Source organism: Solanum dulcamara, chromosome 6 (assembly GCF_947179165.1).
Source record: "Solanum dulcamara chromosome 6, daSolDulc1.2, whole genome shotgun sequence".
NCBI lineage: Eukaryota > Viridiplantae > Streptophyta > Magnoliopsida > Solanales > Solanaceae > Solanum > Solanum dulcamara.
Window position 1 is genome coordinate 21,370,431 of NC_077242.1, and position 13,927 is coordinate 21,384,357.

General features: G+C 33.7%; 1 protein-coding gene across 1 annotated transcript; it reads left to right on the plus strand.

The window, feature by feature from the left end:
* Positions 1-285: 285 nt before the first annotated feature.
* Positions 286-9,622, plus strand: LOC129893054 (uncharacterized). Its single transcript, XM_055968546.1, has 6 exons — positions 286-743; positions 1,559-1,666; positions 5,188-5,349; positions 5,450-5,621; positions 9,027-9,100; positions 9,261-9,622. The coding sequence occupies exons 1-6, from the start codon at positions 411-413 to the stop codon at positions 9,339-9,341; spliced, it is 930 nt and encodes a 309-aa protein (XP_055824521.1). The 5' UTR covers positions 286-410; the 3' UTR covers positions 9,342-9,622.
* The last annotated feature ends 4,305 nt before the right edge of the window (positions 9,623-13,927 follow it).

Here is a 13,927-nt window from a genome sequence, read left to right on the forward strand (position 1 = left end):
CAAAGACAATATATATCTTAAATATTTAATTTAATATTATTTATAAATACTCTTATTTGTCTAATATAAATTTTTAATTTTAGTTAATTAACTTTTATTTTTAAAATATAATATAATCTTGTAATTATACTTGCGCAACTAAACAACACACTTGTAATTACATTGTAATTATATTATGACAAATAAATAAATTAAAATAATTACTAAATTGTGTAATTAATAACTTGATAATTACGTAATTAAACCAATTTCAATTATCGGTGGCTTTCGAAACTGAGCCTTAATAATTCAGTGGCTTCAACGTTTGACAAGTCTCTGCACTGCAGTGTCTCTACGTGGATCCTTTCGCTGATATTCGTACTCCACTGTCTCTATTGAGCTCCAAAATAGTTGCGAGCAAATCGTTGACAATGTATCGATCGGCGGCAAAACGGTTACTGCCGGCGTTTTACCGCCGGCACCAGGATGCAATATCACGTATTCGAACCCTAGCAGCAAACCACTCCACTCGATTTATGACTTCAGCTGCCACCGGAAACATTCCTGATCAGAACCCTATTCCGGTTAACCCTATCCCGCATAGCTCTAATCCGACCGACTCTACCGCATCATCATCTTGGAAGGAAGAAGAAAGAACACGTTATCAGGAAACTGATGAAAAATCTAGCTCGAGAACAAAGCGGCCTAAAGCGCATTACAAGGACGAAGAGGCCCGTGTACTCAGTGCCTCTCTTTCTCACGTGGTTCGTTACATTTACTTTCTCTCTGTATTCCGGTGCAGATATGAAATTTTGGATTATATGTGTAGATTTATGTGATTAATGCGTTGTTGTCTTATGTGGTTTTCATTGAATTCATGTTTGGGGATAATGCTGTTGACTTGGTGAATTTGGCTCCATAAATTGATTACTTGACCTTAGAATTTGTTGAACATGCTGGTGTATTTCTCCTCGAAGAAATGAGATTGGGACATTATGCCTTGTGATTCTACCGCCGAACCTCTTTGGCATAGAAGTAGTTTCTGGCAAGTACATTCAGTAATCCGCTTGGAAAAGACAAAAATGTGAAAAAAAGAAGAAGTACCTCATTTAAAAGTTAACAGCATTCTGGATAAAAGGAAGATGACGCCTTGTAATAGAAGGTTCACCTTATATACATATCCAATTTTTATTTTTTTTACCTGCTATGTAACTGATAAGTGTTTGGTATGGAGGAAGATGCTTTCCTAAAGTGTTTTCTAGAAAAGATGTTTTTACTTTGAGAAATCATTTTCTTGATGGTTTTCCTCTGTTTGATTGGGTATAAAGGCGGGTGACTGCGAAGTGTATAGTAAAGAAGATTACTTGTAAAGGGAATCGACTTCCCGACAAGTGAAGGCTCCCTTTTGGTGGAAATATTTTCATTGGAGATAACATTTTTCACAATTTTGGGCCAAACACTGAAAAGATTCATCAAGGAAAATTCTTTCCGAAAAACATATTCTGACATACAAACACAATTTTTTTTATCCCTTTGTATATATCAGGCTTGTAATTGGTGCTGGGTAACTTGTTTGCAGATTCGGCTAGGATGGACTGAAACAGCCATGATTGCAGGTGCAAGGGATGTTGGAGTGTCACCTTCCATTGTTGGATCATTTCCCCGGAAAGAAGCTGCTCTTGTGGAGGTAAATGATGGTTCACCTACATTTACTCATAATTCTGGATTCCTTAATGTGACTGGATTTTGGGGGCATTATAGAGCTCCTACATCTTTGGCTTTGCTAAAATTGTTGATATAAGATTGCCTGCCTCTCAGTTTTTTTAATCTTTCTTTTGGTTTTCCTCTTATTCTATCTGCACTAATTTTATCTAGTATGAGTGAACTCAAAGAAATTCCATTGAGGTAAATTCTGCAAATTGAAAAAGTAAGAGTCATGTTTCCGTAATAAAAGGATTATTAATGATTTTTGGTAAAGTAACAGGATTATTAATAATATATTCCTTCTAGCTTATAAGCAGAGCTATCAAAATGGGCTTGACCCATGGGGCTGGTCCAACCCAACCCGTTATTGGGGTAGGGTTGGGATAAGATTTTTCAAGCCCATCTAAATCCGGGCCTTTTTTTTGTGAAAGTTACTGGTATTATAAATAAAGAAGTACACCAACAGTGAACTCCTATAGTAATTACATCAAACGTATAGAGGGAATGTCAAAAAATATCTAAACACGTATCTCCCTCATGAACTATCTAAAAATAGGGTGATGTTCCCCTGATCCTTAGGTACAGTATGGATACACCAAAAGTAAAAGGTCACTAAACAGTTCATTTTAATGCTTTGGAATGGGATGCTCTTGTTCTCATAACGTCTCTGATTTCTCTCCCTCCATTTGTCCACCAGATGCAGGCAGGAACAATCTTCCATCTCTCCTTGAGTCCGGACTGATTTCCATCTCTATTCTAACATACTAGAACTTCTGCAGTATTTCTAGGCATGGTCCATCTAATACCCCTTAGGTTAATGAAAATTTTCCATAGTTTCTCAGCCACTCTACAGTGCAAAAAGAGATGGTTTATTGTCTTATCTCAAATTCACAAAAAAAACATCTGGAGGCCTTTTCATTAAGTTGTCTCGAGTCAAAACAGCTTCTCTTGCAACAAGCCATGTGAAACAGACCACTTATCTTTCCAGATCATCTTCCAGGGCTTATAAGCCAACCCAAGTAAGCCCTTGGCCCTTGAGGCTTGAACGAGGCCGGGCCGAGGCCAACCCATGGGCCAAAAATATTATTCAATTTTAATTAAAATAAATACTAAATAAAAAATAAATAAAAACCTTAAATGTAACCTATATTATTTACCTTTTTCATATTCTTGTACTACAACTTTCTGCCTCGTTTGATTGGGAACTAATTATCCCGGATAAGTTATCCCACCATGTATATGAGATTTCATACTCCATCACTAAGGTATAAATGGTGGGATAAATAATCCAATGATTACCTAATACCTCCAACCAACCACAGAATAAAATAATTCTGCATTTTGTCCTGAAATTATTATACCTTATACCTCGCACCAAACGACAACTATAGTCTTATTGTTGTCTCCTCTCTTCTCTGACATACGACAATCTTCATATATGTAACTTTTTTTTCTTTTAATATTTATCTATTTATGACTAGTTGTTTGATGAACATGAGTTACACTTTAACAAATATGATTTTGCTAATTTTTTTTTAGTTTTGCTTAGTTTAAGCTGGTTATAAAGTACCTTTAAAACAGTTAATTTTTGTTTTACAAAATATTCTAAGTAATAAGTATTGCTAACTGAAGTTTTAAGCCAGAAGTGTTCTTTAGTTTACAAGTTTGTTTTTTGGGATAATGCATAAGTACCCTCTTGAACTATGACCGAAATTCCAGTGACACACCTTAACTTAACTAGGGTCCTATTCCCCCCCTTCCCCCAAACTCATTTTTTTTGCATTTTCGTGCACCTTTTGTGCTGACGTGGCACCTTCAATCAAGTAAGTTTGTTGTGTTTGTACACACTTGCCGCCACGTCAATAGTTATTTTTAAATATTTATTTTTTTAAGTTTTTAATTCTTTTTAAATCTTTTTATTTTCGTTATCTTGTATTTAAATTAAGTTAATACATGTACTTTTTTTTCAAAATTCTTATATTTAAACTTTTTTTAATTTTTTTTACCTTCGTTCATTATATTTGCTCTTTTATTTTTCTATTGATTTTATTTACTCTTTTTATTTTCTTTGTCTTTCCTTTTTGATCTTATTTCAAATTTAATTCCAAATGCTTGTATTTAAAATTATTTAATTTCGAATGGATATCAAAATAATTGAAAAAAAATCAAATCAAATATATAAAAAAATTAAAACGTTAAAATTAAAGAACACTTTTTAATTATTTTTTTAAAGAATCCACTTAAGTTTTTAAAAATAATTAAAAGTGAAAAGATAATAAATTACTGAAAGAAAAAAAATAAAAAAATTAAAGTGAGGAAGAAATTAAAATAAATATTTGACATAGAAAGAAATGATAATAATTAAATATATATGTAAGTTTTAATATCAATAATTATGTATACTAACTAGTTATAAAGTTACCAATTAAAAAATGACATGTGTCCAATTTTTTCACCATCACTTGCCTTCCAGAGAGTGTGCACACTCTCTGTGTCACGTCAGCTTTTATGATGTATTTATTCTATTTTAAAATAGTTCAGGGGGTATAGGACCCTAGTAAAGTTAAGGTGTGTCGCTAGTATTTGGGTCATAGTTGAGGATGGTACTTATGCATTATCCCTTGTTTTTAAGATTTTGTTTACTTATTTATTGTCGAAAAGAGATTATTATTATTATTATTATCGTTTGCTAGGTTTTTATCTATAATGGTTGAAACAATATCACTGTTTGCCACATTGATTTAAAATTATTTCATTTTCTTGATGCTATATATATTTCAATCTTTTAGATATGTGATTGTTATTTGAAGCACCACTAATCAGTAATCATATGTATAATATATGTTATGATTGTAATTATTATGTACTTTCCTATAGTTTTGTTAGACATGTTATTAAGTTAATATATTGTCAGAATTTTAAGTTTGAATTTAGATTGAAACGGAAACAAATCATTAAAAAAAAAAGAAGGTGGGCTAGCCCGCCCTGGCCCTTGACCCTTCTAGGGTTGGGTTGGGTTGACAATGTTATGGCCCTTTGAAATGAAGGGCTGGCGGCCCTAGCCCATCCAATTCCTTGGCCCGCAAGGCTTGGACTGGGTAGGGCTGGGCTGGCCCCTTTTGACAGCTCTACTTATAAGTATATAGTTTATATAGCCATTCATTATGTGCTCTCTATGATGACCATACCAAAGAATGAGCAAAATCCTAAGATATTGCAGATTTGTCTAGTGTTTGTGAAAAGGCCTAAAAAGCTTAAATGTTCCGGTTCTGACTTTGTTTTTGATTCACATTACCATTGGCTAGGTTCTTAATGCTCATTCAGCTGTCGACTTCGTCTTTTCTTGAATCATATACAACATTGCTTTCAGACTTATACTGGCTTTTTCCCTGTATTAGCATTTAAATTAGTTTAGCTGATCTAGATAATGCTTGTATTGTCTCTTTCCACAAATCAATAAGTTAATCCTCACTTAATTTTTTATATTGAGCTTCTTTTTCTCAGTATTTTATGGATGAGTGTCTGGAAAGACTCATCGATATCATTGAATCAAGTAAGGATACGAAAAACGTGATACCTAGTGAGCGGGTAGCAAAGCTTGTCAGAATTCGTTTGGAAATGCAGATCCCTTACATATCAAATTGGGCCCAAGCTCTCAGTATTCAGGTACTTATCTCCTTAAAGCTTACATCTTTTCAGGCCCCTTTCTTGTGTGGGTCTGTATACAATGAGCAGAAGTGTTTCAGATAACAACTACTGATTGTAGGCTCAACCCTTGAATGTTCCAACAAGCTTCAAGCAGCGTGCAATGCTGGTTGATGAGATATGGCATGCTGTTGGTGATGATGCCAACGAAATTGATTGGTATGTGAAGCGCACTGTTCTAGGTGGAATATACTCCACGACAGAACTATACATGTTGACAGATAGCTCTCCAGGTGTGCCATTTTAACTGTTGTGTATTTTGCCCTATGCTCGTTCTTCTCTTGCGATCCTTCTAATAATATGGTATAAGTACTAAAATTTTACATTCAATTAAAAGTTGAGATCCTTTATAACCCTAACATGCCCCACTGTCAACAGTGCTTCCTGCTTCCTACTGCTTTATTGACATGGGGGTCATGGAATTGGAAGGAAGCCTCTCAAGTTATTAGAAACTATTCATATTTCTTGATTCGCCAAATCACTCTTTAAATTACAGAAGAAAACATTTTTTGATGTAGGACGCATGAGAACAGAAGTATCTCCCGGGAAAATAATTCTGTAAAAGAATGCACTCTTGCTGGTGCCGTAGTGCATCAAACTGAAGCTGCCAATAGAGGGCATATTTTGCAACAACAGTATTGTACCTGTGGGAATATATGAAACGTACGCACTTAATCATAAATGAATGGCCAACTATTTGGGTCATCCCATGATATTGTGGGCATAAAGTATATAAGATATTATATGCTATAAATGTCATATAAGGCATCCACTAATACTCTTTAACGTACTATATTTTATTTACCCAATCCTAAAAAATTAAGTGTAAATTATGGACCCAACATGTCACTTCCCCAACTCTCGTATTGTGTCAAGTGAAGAACATGACTTGTTCCCTTGTTAGAAAACATGACACTCACCCCCTGCAACGCGTGATGTGTGGGGTAGGCGCTAATCACAGATTTGAACCCTGCTACAAACAAAAGCTTGGTAATTAAGTGGAGAAGAGGAAAGGAGAGGTAGGGGGCATTATATATCAAGTATCGAACTGTGCCTCACTTGACCTCTGCGATTCTAGGTTATAAATAAAGGATGCTTTCTGATTCCCCGTAGAGAGTAGATTAGATGTTATATGTTAACAACAACATACCCAGTGAAATCCCACAAGTGGGGTCTGGGGAGGGTAGAGTATATGTAAACCTCACCACTACATCGTGGAGGTAGATAGGCTATTTTCAAAGGACCCTCAGCACAAGTGTAGCAAATTCAGGTACAAAGAAGAAAACAATGTAGAAAATATAGCAACTAATGAGGGAAACAGTGCAAAGCCTACAAGAAAGGAACAAGAACAACAAAATAGTGCAATAATCGAAACACATTAAACAACAGACAATGGTAGATATCAAAGCAAGAACTAAAATTATAGGGCTCGTACAACACCAGACACCAACAAGCTTAAATCCTCAAAAAGCAAGACAACGCTGCACTACCATTTAACCTTCTACCCCAGTATGCTTCCTCCACACTCTCATATCTAAGGTCATGTTCTCGATAACCTAGAGTTGCACCATGTCCTATCTAATCCCTTTCCCCAATACTTCTTCGGCCTATTTCTACTTCTTTTTGTACCTACTATAACCAACTTCTTGCTCCTCCACACTAGGGCATTTGTGTATCTCATTTTCACATGTCCAAACCACAATTTTACTTCACTCATCTTGTACATCATGGATGTCACTCCTACCTTATCCCAAATATCTTCATTTCTAATCTTATCGTGCTTTGTACGCCCACACATCCAACTCAACATCTTCATTTCTGCAACATGCATTTTCTGAATGTGGGAGTTCTTGATTGGCCAACATTTTGCCCCATACAACAAAGTCGGTGTAACCACCACTCTATAAAATTTATGTATAAGTTTTGGTGATACCTTTTTATCACATAAGACTCCAGATGCAAGTTTCCACTTCATCCATGCCGCACTAATACGATGTATTATATCATCGTCAGTGTCACCACTTTCCTGGATTATAGATCCAAGATATTTAAAACTCTCTTGGGGATAGCCGGTGTGTCAAGCTTCACTTCCACGCCTGCTTTTTGCATTGCATTACTGAATTTGCACTTCGAATATTCTGTTTTGGTTTTGCTTAACTCGAACCATTTAGACTCTAGCGTTTTCCTCAGCACCTCCAACCTAGCATTAGCTCCGTTGTGTGTCTCATCAATCAACACTATGTCATCCGCAAATAACATACACCAAGGCACCGCATCTTGAATAGACCGCGTCAATCCTTCCATCACCAAGGTAAATAGGAACAAGCTAAGAGATAGATCCATGGTGCAACCCCATCTCCACCAAAGCAAATAGAAACAAGCTAATAGATAGATCCATGGTGCAACCCCATCTCCACCAATGTTTGTGTGTTATCAAAGGCGAAAAGTGCATAAAAGCTCTAAGGTCCATTGACGCTTTAAGTGCAGAGCGCAAATAAAAGTTTGGCTTTAGTGAAAAAAGCGCAAAGGGAGAAAAAGATACAAATATATATATTTAGTCCAAGACCAATAATTATAAACATGAATGACAAATATATGACCAAAGAAATTAAAAAAAAGGGTATGATAAAGTGAAATATCAATTGTTTAGTGTCACTTCTTCAAAAGAGGCTCATTCGCAAGGAAAAGTTTGCCTTAGAACCTTGATGACCACATTGAAGCGCACATAAAGCGAGGTGAAGCTCTAAACACGTTTTGAGCCTCGTTTCAGGGCTTAAGCATGCTTAAAGCGCGCCTTTGACAACACTGATCTCCACTGGGAAGTACTCTAAGTGTCCTTCCACCCTTCTAACCTACGTTTTTTTACTCCATTATACATGTTCTTTATCACCCTAATGTAAGCCACCAGTATACCTCTAACCTCCCGGCATCTTCGGAGGACTTTCCTCAGGACCTCTCCTGTCTTACTTTAGATATTATATGTCATAAACATCATATGGGTCATCAATAATACACTGTAATGTACAAAATTTTAGCATCTCCAATCCTAAAAATAAAAAATGTAATATATGGACCCAACATGTCTATACAACTCTTAATACTTTCAAGTGAAAAATAAGACACTTGTGACAATCAAAACAAAACATACGAGTTCCTCTTTTGGTACATTGTTGTGACAACTATGCTCTCACTAGCTATGTATTAGGTGGTGCATATTTTTCAATAGAAATTACTTTGGAGAGTCCTCTGCCAGATATTATCTGTTGGATTAGGCATCTTTTTGTCAAAGGATGTAACTACTGATGATTTTAGAATGGAAAGGAAGGTCGATAATCGAAAGGATATGGATTTCATATGAATTTGGTGCTTTATAAGAATCTAAGCTTCATGAAGACAACTTTGCATGTCATCATTTCCAAGTTGCCTTGCAGCCTTATAATTCAATCTTCCTTCGGTCTCCTTTCGTGTACCTCTCTTGTAACTTTTGATCCTGAAGTAACCTACATGAGCAAGTCTTCTTCATCTACTCTTTAGTTAAGAGCCATGGTTGAAGCACTTTCCACTTTCACCAATAATTTGTATGTTCAGAAAAGTCTCTCGTATATTTGTGGGATTTATTGTTATGTTTCTGTTGGCAGATTTTCGTGATACATGGGCATTCTTGGATGCACGAACAAAAGATGCATTTGATCTGAAGAAGACTGCTCAAGAGGTATTTTGCTGCTAATGTGATGATTTTGTTTTAAGTAGTAGTATGGACCCTAGAGGACATATATTAAAAGGAATGTGTAGACCCCCTGAAATAAGTTGGACTAGGATTCTATCTTGCATTTCAGAGTTTTTGGTTCCGAGAATAATCTGCAATTTTGCAGGCACAGCGTTTGGCTGAAGCAGTTGGTGCAGGAATGGGAGGCTCTTTACAAGGTTTTATGAAGAGGGTCTTCACGGGTTGAATATAGTTTGCAGTGACTAATATAATACGATCTTATAGGCGTGGCGGTTCACAAAAAAAAAATTATAATTTGAGTCTCTCAGCAGAGATGCTAATTTAGATTAGCAGTATTCCATGGGCATTTTGGCGTTAGAATATGCTTGTACATGATAATATCTTTTGTTGGCAAAATGAGAATATTGTTACTAGTGGAAAGCAGTTTCATTTGTTAGTTTGCTTTTTGAACGTGGATGACGGAAAACATTTATCTTTTCATACAGTAACTTTAAACCTATGGTTTAATTGGCTTTCACTTGGTCTTGGTGATGCGCACTATACTAGAAACAACCGAATATATTGTTATTGTTGGGATAATTACCTAACAGAGCAAATTTCAAACCTCTAAAACATAGCTATACTTTGAATTTTATAGCACATTTGTAAAAGTTAGCCCTGAAGACCATTTTTTTCTCCTGAATTCCAATTTTCTCTCTCCCCCCCCCCCCCCCTTCTTCGCTTCCCTTACTCCTTTCCCTATTTATATTTCTTTCCCAATTCTATTTTCCTCTGACGCTTATCCTCTTTATCGGATAGAAAATCAGGAAAAGATGTGATTCGTCTGTTTGTTATATTTCAGGACTTATTTGATTTCTTGAAGTTCTCTTTTAGGGGTATCAGTTTTTGTTTTAATCCATTGATTAAGTTTTTCCATGCATTTCTTTCATAAATCATATCCTTGTATCAATAATCATATTTTCAGTGAAATACAATTAAAACATAAGGGATATAAATCCAATAATGATATAAATGGTAAATATTTTTTAAATATGGTATATTAATATAATAAATAAAAAAATATGTTTAAAAACAGTAAATATTTTATAAAAAGCCCCCAAAAGGTAATTATCCCGAATTTAAATGAGTTGAGTTAATAAATAAATTGAGATAAATTTGATTCAAAAGATACATGGATGAAACAGGTTAGGTTGAAACGGGCTAAAATGGGCTGGGCAAAACTTGATCCAATTTTTTTGAAGGTTTTTAAGGATGCTAATTAATAATAATGCTCAAATAAAATGCTTCTAATAGATAGATTTTTAAGCAATCATCTTACTCAATTTTGTACGATATCATTTCAAATAAAATAATATGACAAATATGAAAAATCAATTTTTGCGGGAAATGTGTGGCACAATTTTGAGGCATTCAGATGCATTTTGAAGAAAAATCAAAATTTAGAAATTTGAGAAGTGAAAGTTTGACCAAAGTCAACATAATGAATAAACGAGCTCAATTGAGTTTTGACGATTCCATCATATCCAAAACTGAATTTTGACTTGATCGGATGTTTTGTATGAATCCCAAAAGGATCAGGAGTATTTCAAACCATTGACATGATTTCTAGTAGGATAGGGATGGCAATGAAGCGGTGCAATGCATGTTTAGTCAAATCCACAAAATATTTAATCCGTCCCATCCCGCCCAACATAATATTTTTTGTATATTTAACCCGCTCCGCCCTGCCCTGCAGAAGCCCCTCCCCCCACACACTTAAGTTATTACTGCAACATACATAGAGTAAGTTACTAAGTTACAACAACAACAACAACAACCTAGTGAAATCCCACATCGTGGGATCTGGGGAGGGTAGAGTTACTAAGTTACTGTCATTAAATTCTAGGCCAGTGTTACAGACCAACGTGGAATATCAAATTTGAAGTCTAAACTAACTTATTAGAATACCATAAAGTTTGTTGAACTAACGAGAGATATTAATGATTTTACTCGAACAAATTAAAGGCAAGAGTGAATTTTGCACGTTGATTTTGTAAGCAAAAGTTAATTTCCATTTTTATGGCCTCTGTTTTGTCATATTAGGACTTTAAAAATGTGACTTCTTCCTCCTCGTGAAATAATAAATCTATTGGTTTGGTCTTATCAAACGAAGTTTTACTCAAATCTTTTCTCTAAAAGTTTAAAACTTTTCATCTGAACATCAATTTATAGTTTGTGTAGCAGAAAAATTTCAAAGTGCCAGCCATAGCTAGATGCAGGGGCGGATGTATGTATAGTCGTGGGTGCCATGGAACTCGATGACCTCGGTCGAAATTTTATTTATATATATATGATATCTAATAAAAATAACACTTGCCACCCAAAATATTAATGTAGTGTATATTGCGCTGGTGGCAGGTTGATTTTTTCTCCTTAAGGACGCGAGATCGATTCTGCATGGGTGCAAAGTGTTGGTACCGTTTTATGCTGCATATTTTTTTTGGCAAAAATGAATTTCCACAAGGATTCAATCCCGTGACACTGACGTTTGAAGTCACCCTATCAACTAGGCTATGTGTACTACTTGTTAGTTATGTGCTTTACTAAATATATATGCTAACATGTTGTAAAACTTTTTAATTTGTATTTGTTAACCTTTTTTTTAAAAAAAATTTAAGCATAAATATTACTCTTTTCGTCTCAATTTATGCGACACACTTTATTTTTTATATTATCCCAAAAAATGTTATTTTCTATAATTAGAAATAACTTTAGTTTATAATTCTCATTTTATCCTTAATAAAATAATTTATAGTCACACAAATGACTGTTATACCGAAAAAAGACGGTTTAAAATTATTTTAGACTTTTAGAGAAAAATTAATTTTTAAGGAAAATCAAGAAACTTTAATTTTAAAGACCCTAACAAATTAAGTCTTAGAATTAGAGAAAATGGGTAAGAGGTTCTTATTTCCACTTTGAGAAGGTGCTAGCATTCAAAGTGGTCGCTAATGCGCGGTTATCCGATGATTTAAAAAATTATTTGACTAACTTTTAAAAATATTAATTTAAAAAGAAATAAAGACTTTAATTTTTTTTAAATGATCAAACTTAAACATTGAAAATAATATACATGTATATAAAAAGAGAGTAAAAGTTTATCAAGTGATTAAGTAAAGGTAGAAAATCATTTAAAGAGTAAATTAACATGAATTGCTTTATCTTTAGAAGAATCTAATTAAGTTAAAATAAATTAAAATTAATATTTAAGCAAGCATAAATAACATAAGTAAATAAATTATTACAACCCGAATCAATATAAATAAACAATAAATAACACGTAAAAATATCGCCCGACATTTAATTTCTGTACTCCTGGACTAAGCTGTTGGACCATCTGCGTTTTGGGCCTCAAGCCCAATTTCACTGTATATCGCAACTGTATATACACTGTATATCAGAATATATATATATTGTATACAGTGTATACAACATTTTTTCTGTATATCGAACTGTATACCATCTGCTTGTTTCCTGTATCTGTTGTATATTACTATATATCAGACTGTATATCACTATATATCAGTGTATATAACACAATTTTCCACTTATATTCCGTGTATACAACCCAATATCAATATTCAAACCATGCATATTAGCTTCCTTTCAATGTATCAACTTTTCAGCAATTCGAGCAAGATGATGATAGATTCAAAACTCAATGATATGCAAGGATGAAGTTCAAAGATGGACTCGAATTGATATCACATGAAATAATCCTAACACATGCTAGTTAATTAATCCTAACACATGCTAACTATAAGAAATTTATATCATTAATCTAATTATTCTTAATACATGCTAACTAAAAAAAACGAGACTACGAATCAACTAAATATAAAACATGAAATAATTAAATAAAATAAAGATGAGAAAATATTTTACCTCTTTTCGGGCAGTGAGACTGAAGACGACGAGCGTAAGACGACTTTACCACCACTCAAGAGCTTGATGGAACTCCAATCCACAAAAAAAAATTAAAAATTTAGACTTGAACCTTCGTGAGTTCGACCTTATAAAAACTCTATTCTTATAAAAACTCTGTTCTTACCCTAAATTTCGACTTCAATCTCCTATTTTTCTTCGAGAAAAATATAGATTGAAAGTTAGAAATTTTCACAACTTTTAAACTGGGGAAAAAGTCCAAAATCCTAGCCAAGTAAAGAAAATTTCTAACTTTGAGGTGGCTAAAAAACCTCCACTTCTTCCTTCTTCTTAATGAGAATATGAGCTTTTATATAGGCTTCAAAACTCCCAAATTCCTCAAAAATTTTTCGATGTGGGAGATTGAGATTTTTTTTTTAGAAAAAACTAAAAAATTTAAAAATACAAACTATAATTAAACTAACCTAACTAACATTATATTTAGTAAAAAATAAAATCTTTTGAGATGATTTTTGAATAACCACATAAATAGTAATCAAAGATATAGTTATATAAAAATATGTATATTATACTAAAATTTATAAAAAAGATAAAAATAGTAAAAAATAACATGAAAATATCTTTTTTTTTTTATAAAAGCTAATTATTTAAAAAATATTCGAAATTCAAAGAAACTCGATAGCTAATTTGTGTTGTGGAGGGTCAAAATTGGGTGTCAATAATGACTAAGGTTAGTTTTAAACCTTCTCCTCCAAAATTTTCTTCTCTTTTTGTCAAAATTTTGAAAACTCGACTTCGAGTTTCTCTTACTCTTTATTTTGTTCTATTATCGAAACCATTTGAATGCATATGAAAAAAAGAAATAGTTTAAACAATGAAAGTTTAAAT

What these genes read in the sequence shown, in the direction of transcription:
- LOC129893054 (XM_055968546.1), top strand. Translation starts at nt 411, where the DNA reads ATGTATCGATCGGCGGCAAAACGGTTACTGCCGGCGTTTTACCGCCGG. An exon ending in AAGAAGCTGCTCTTGTGGAG is followed by an intron (nt 1,667 to 5,187) that starts GTAAATGATGGT and finishes TCTTTTTCTCAG; the next exon opens with TATTTTATGGATGAGTGTCT. An exon ending in TGAAGAAGACTGCTCAAGAG is followed by an intron (nt 9,101 to 9,260) that starts GTATTTTGCTGC and finishes GCAATTTTGCAG; the next exon opens with GCACAGCGTTTGGCTGAAGC.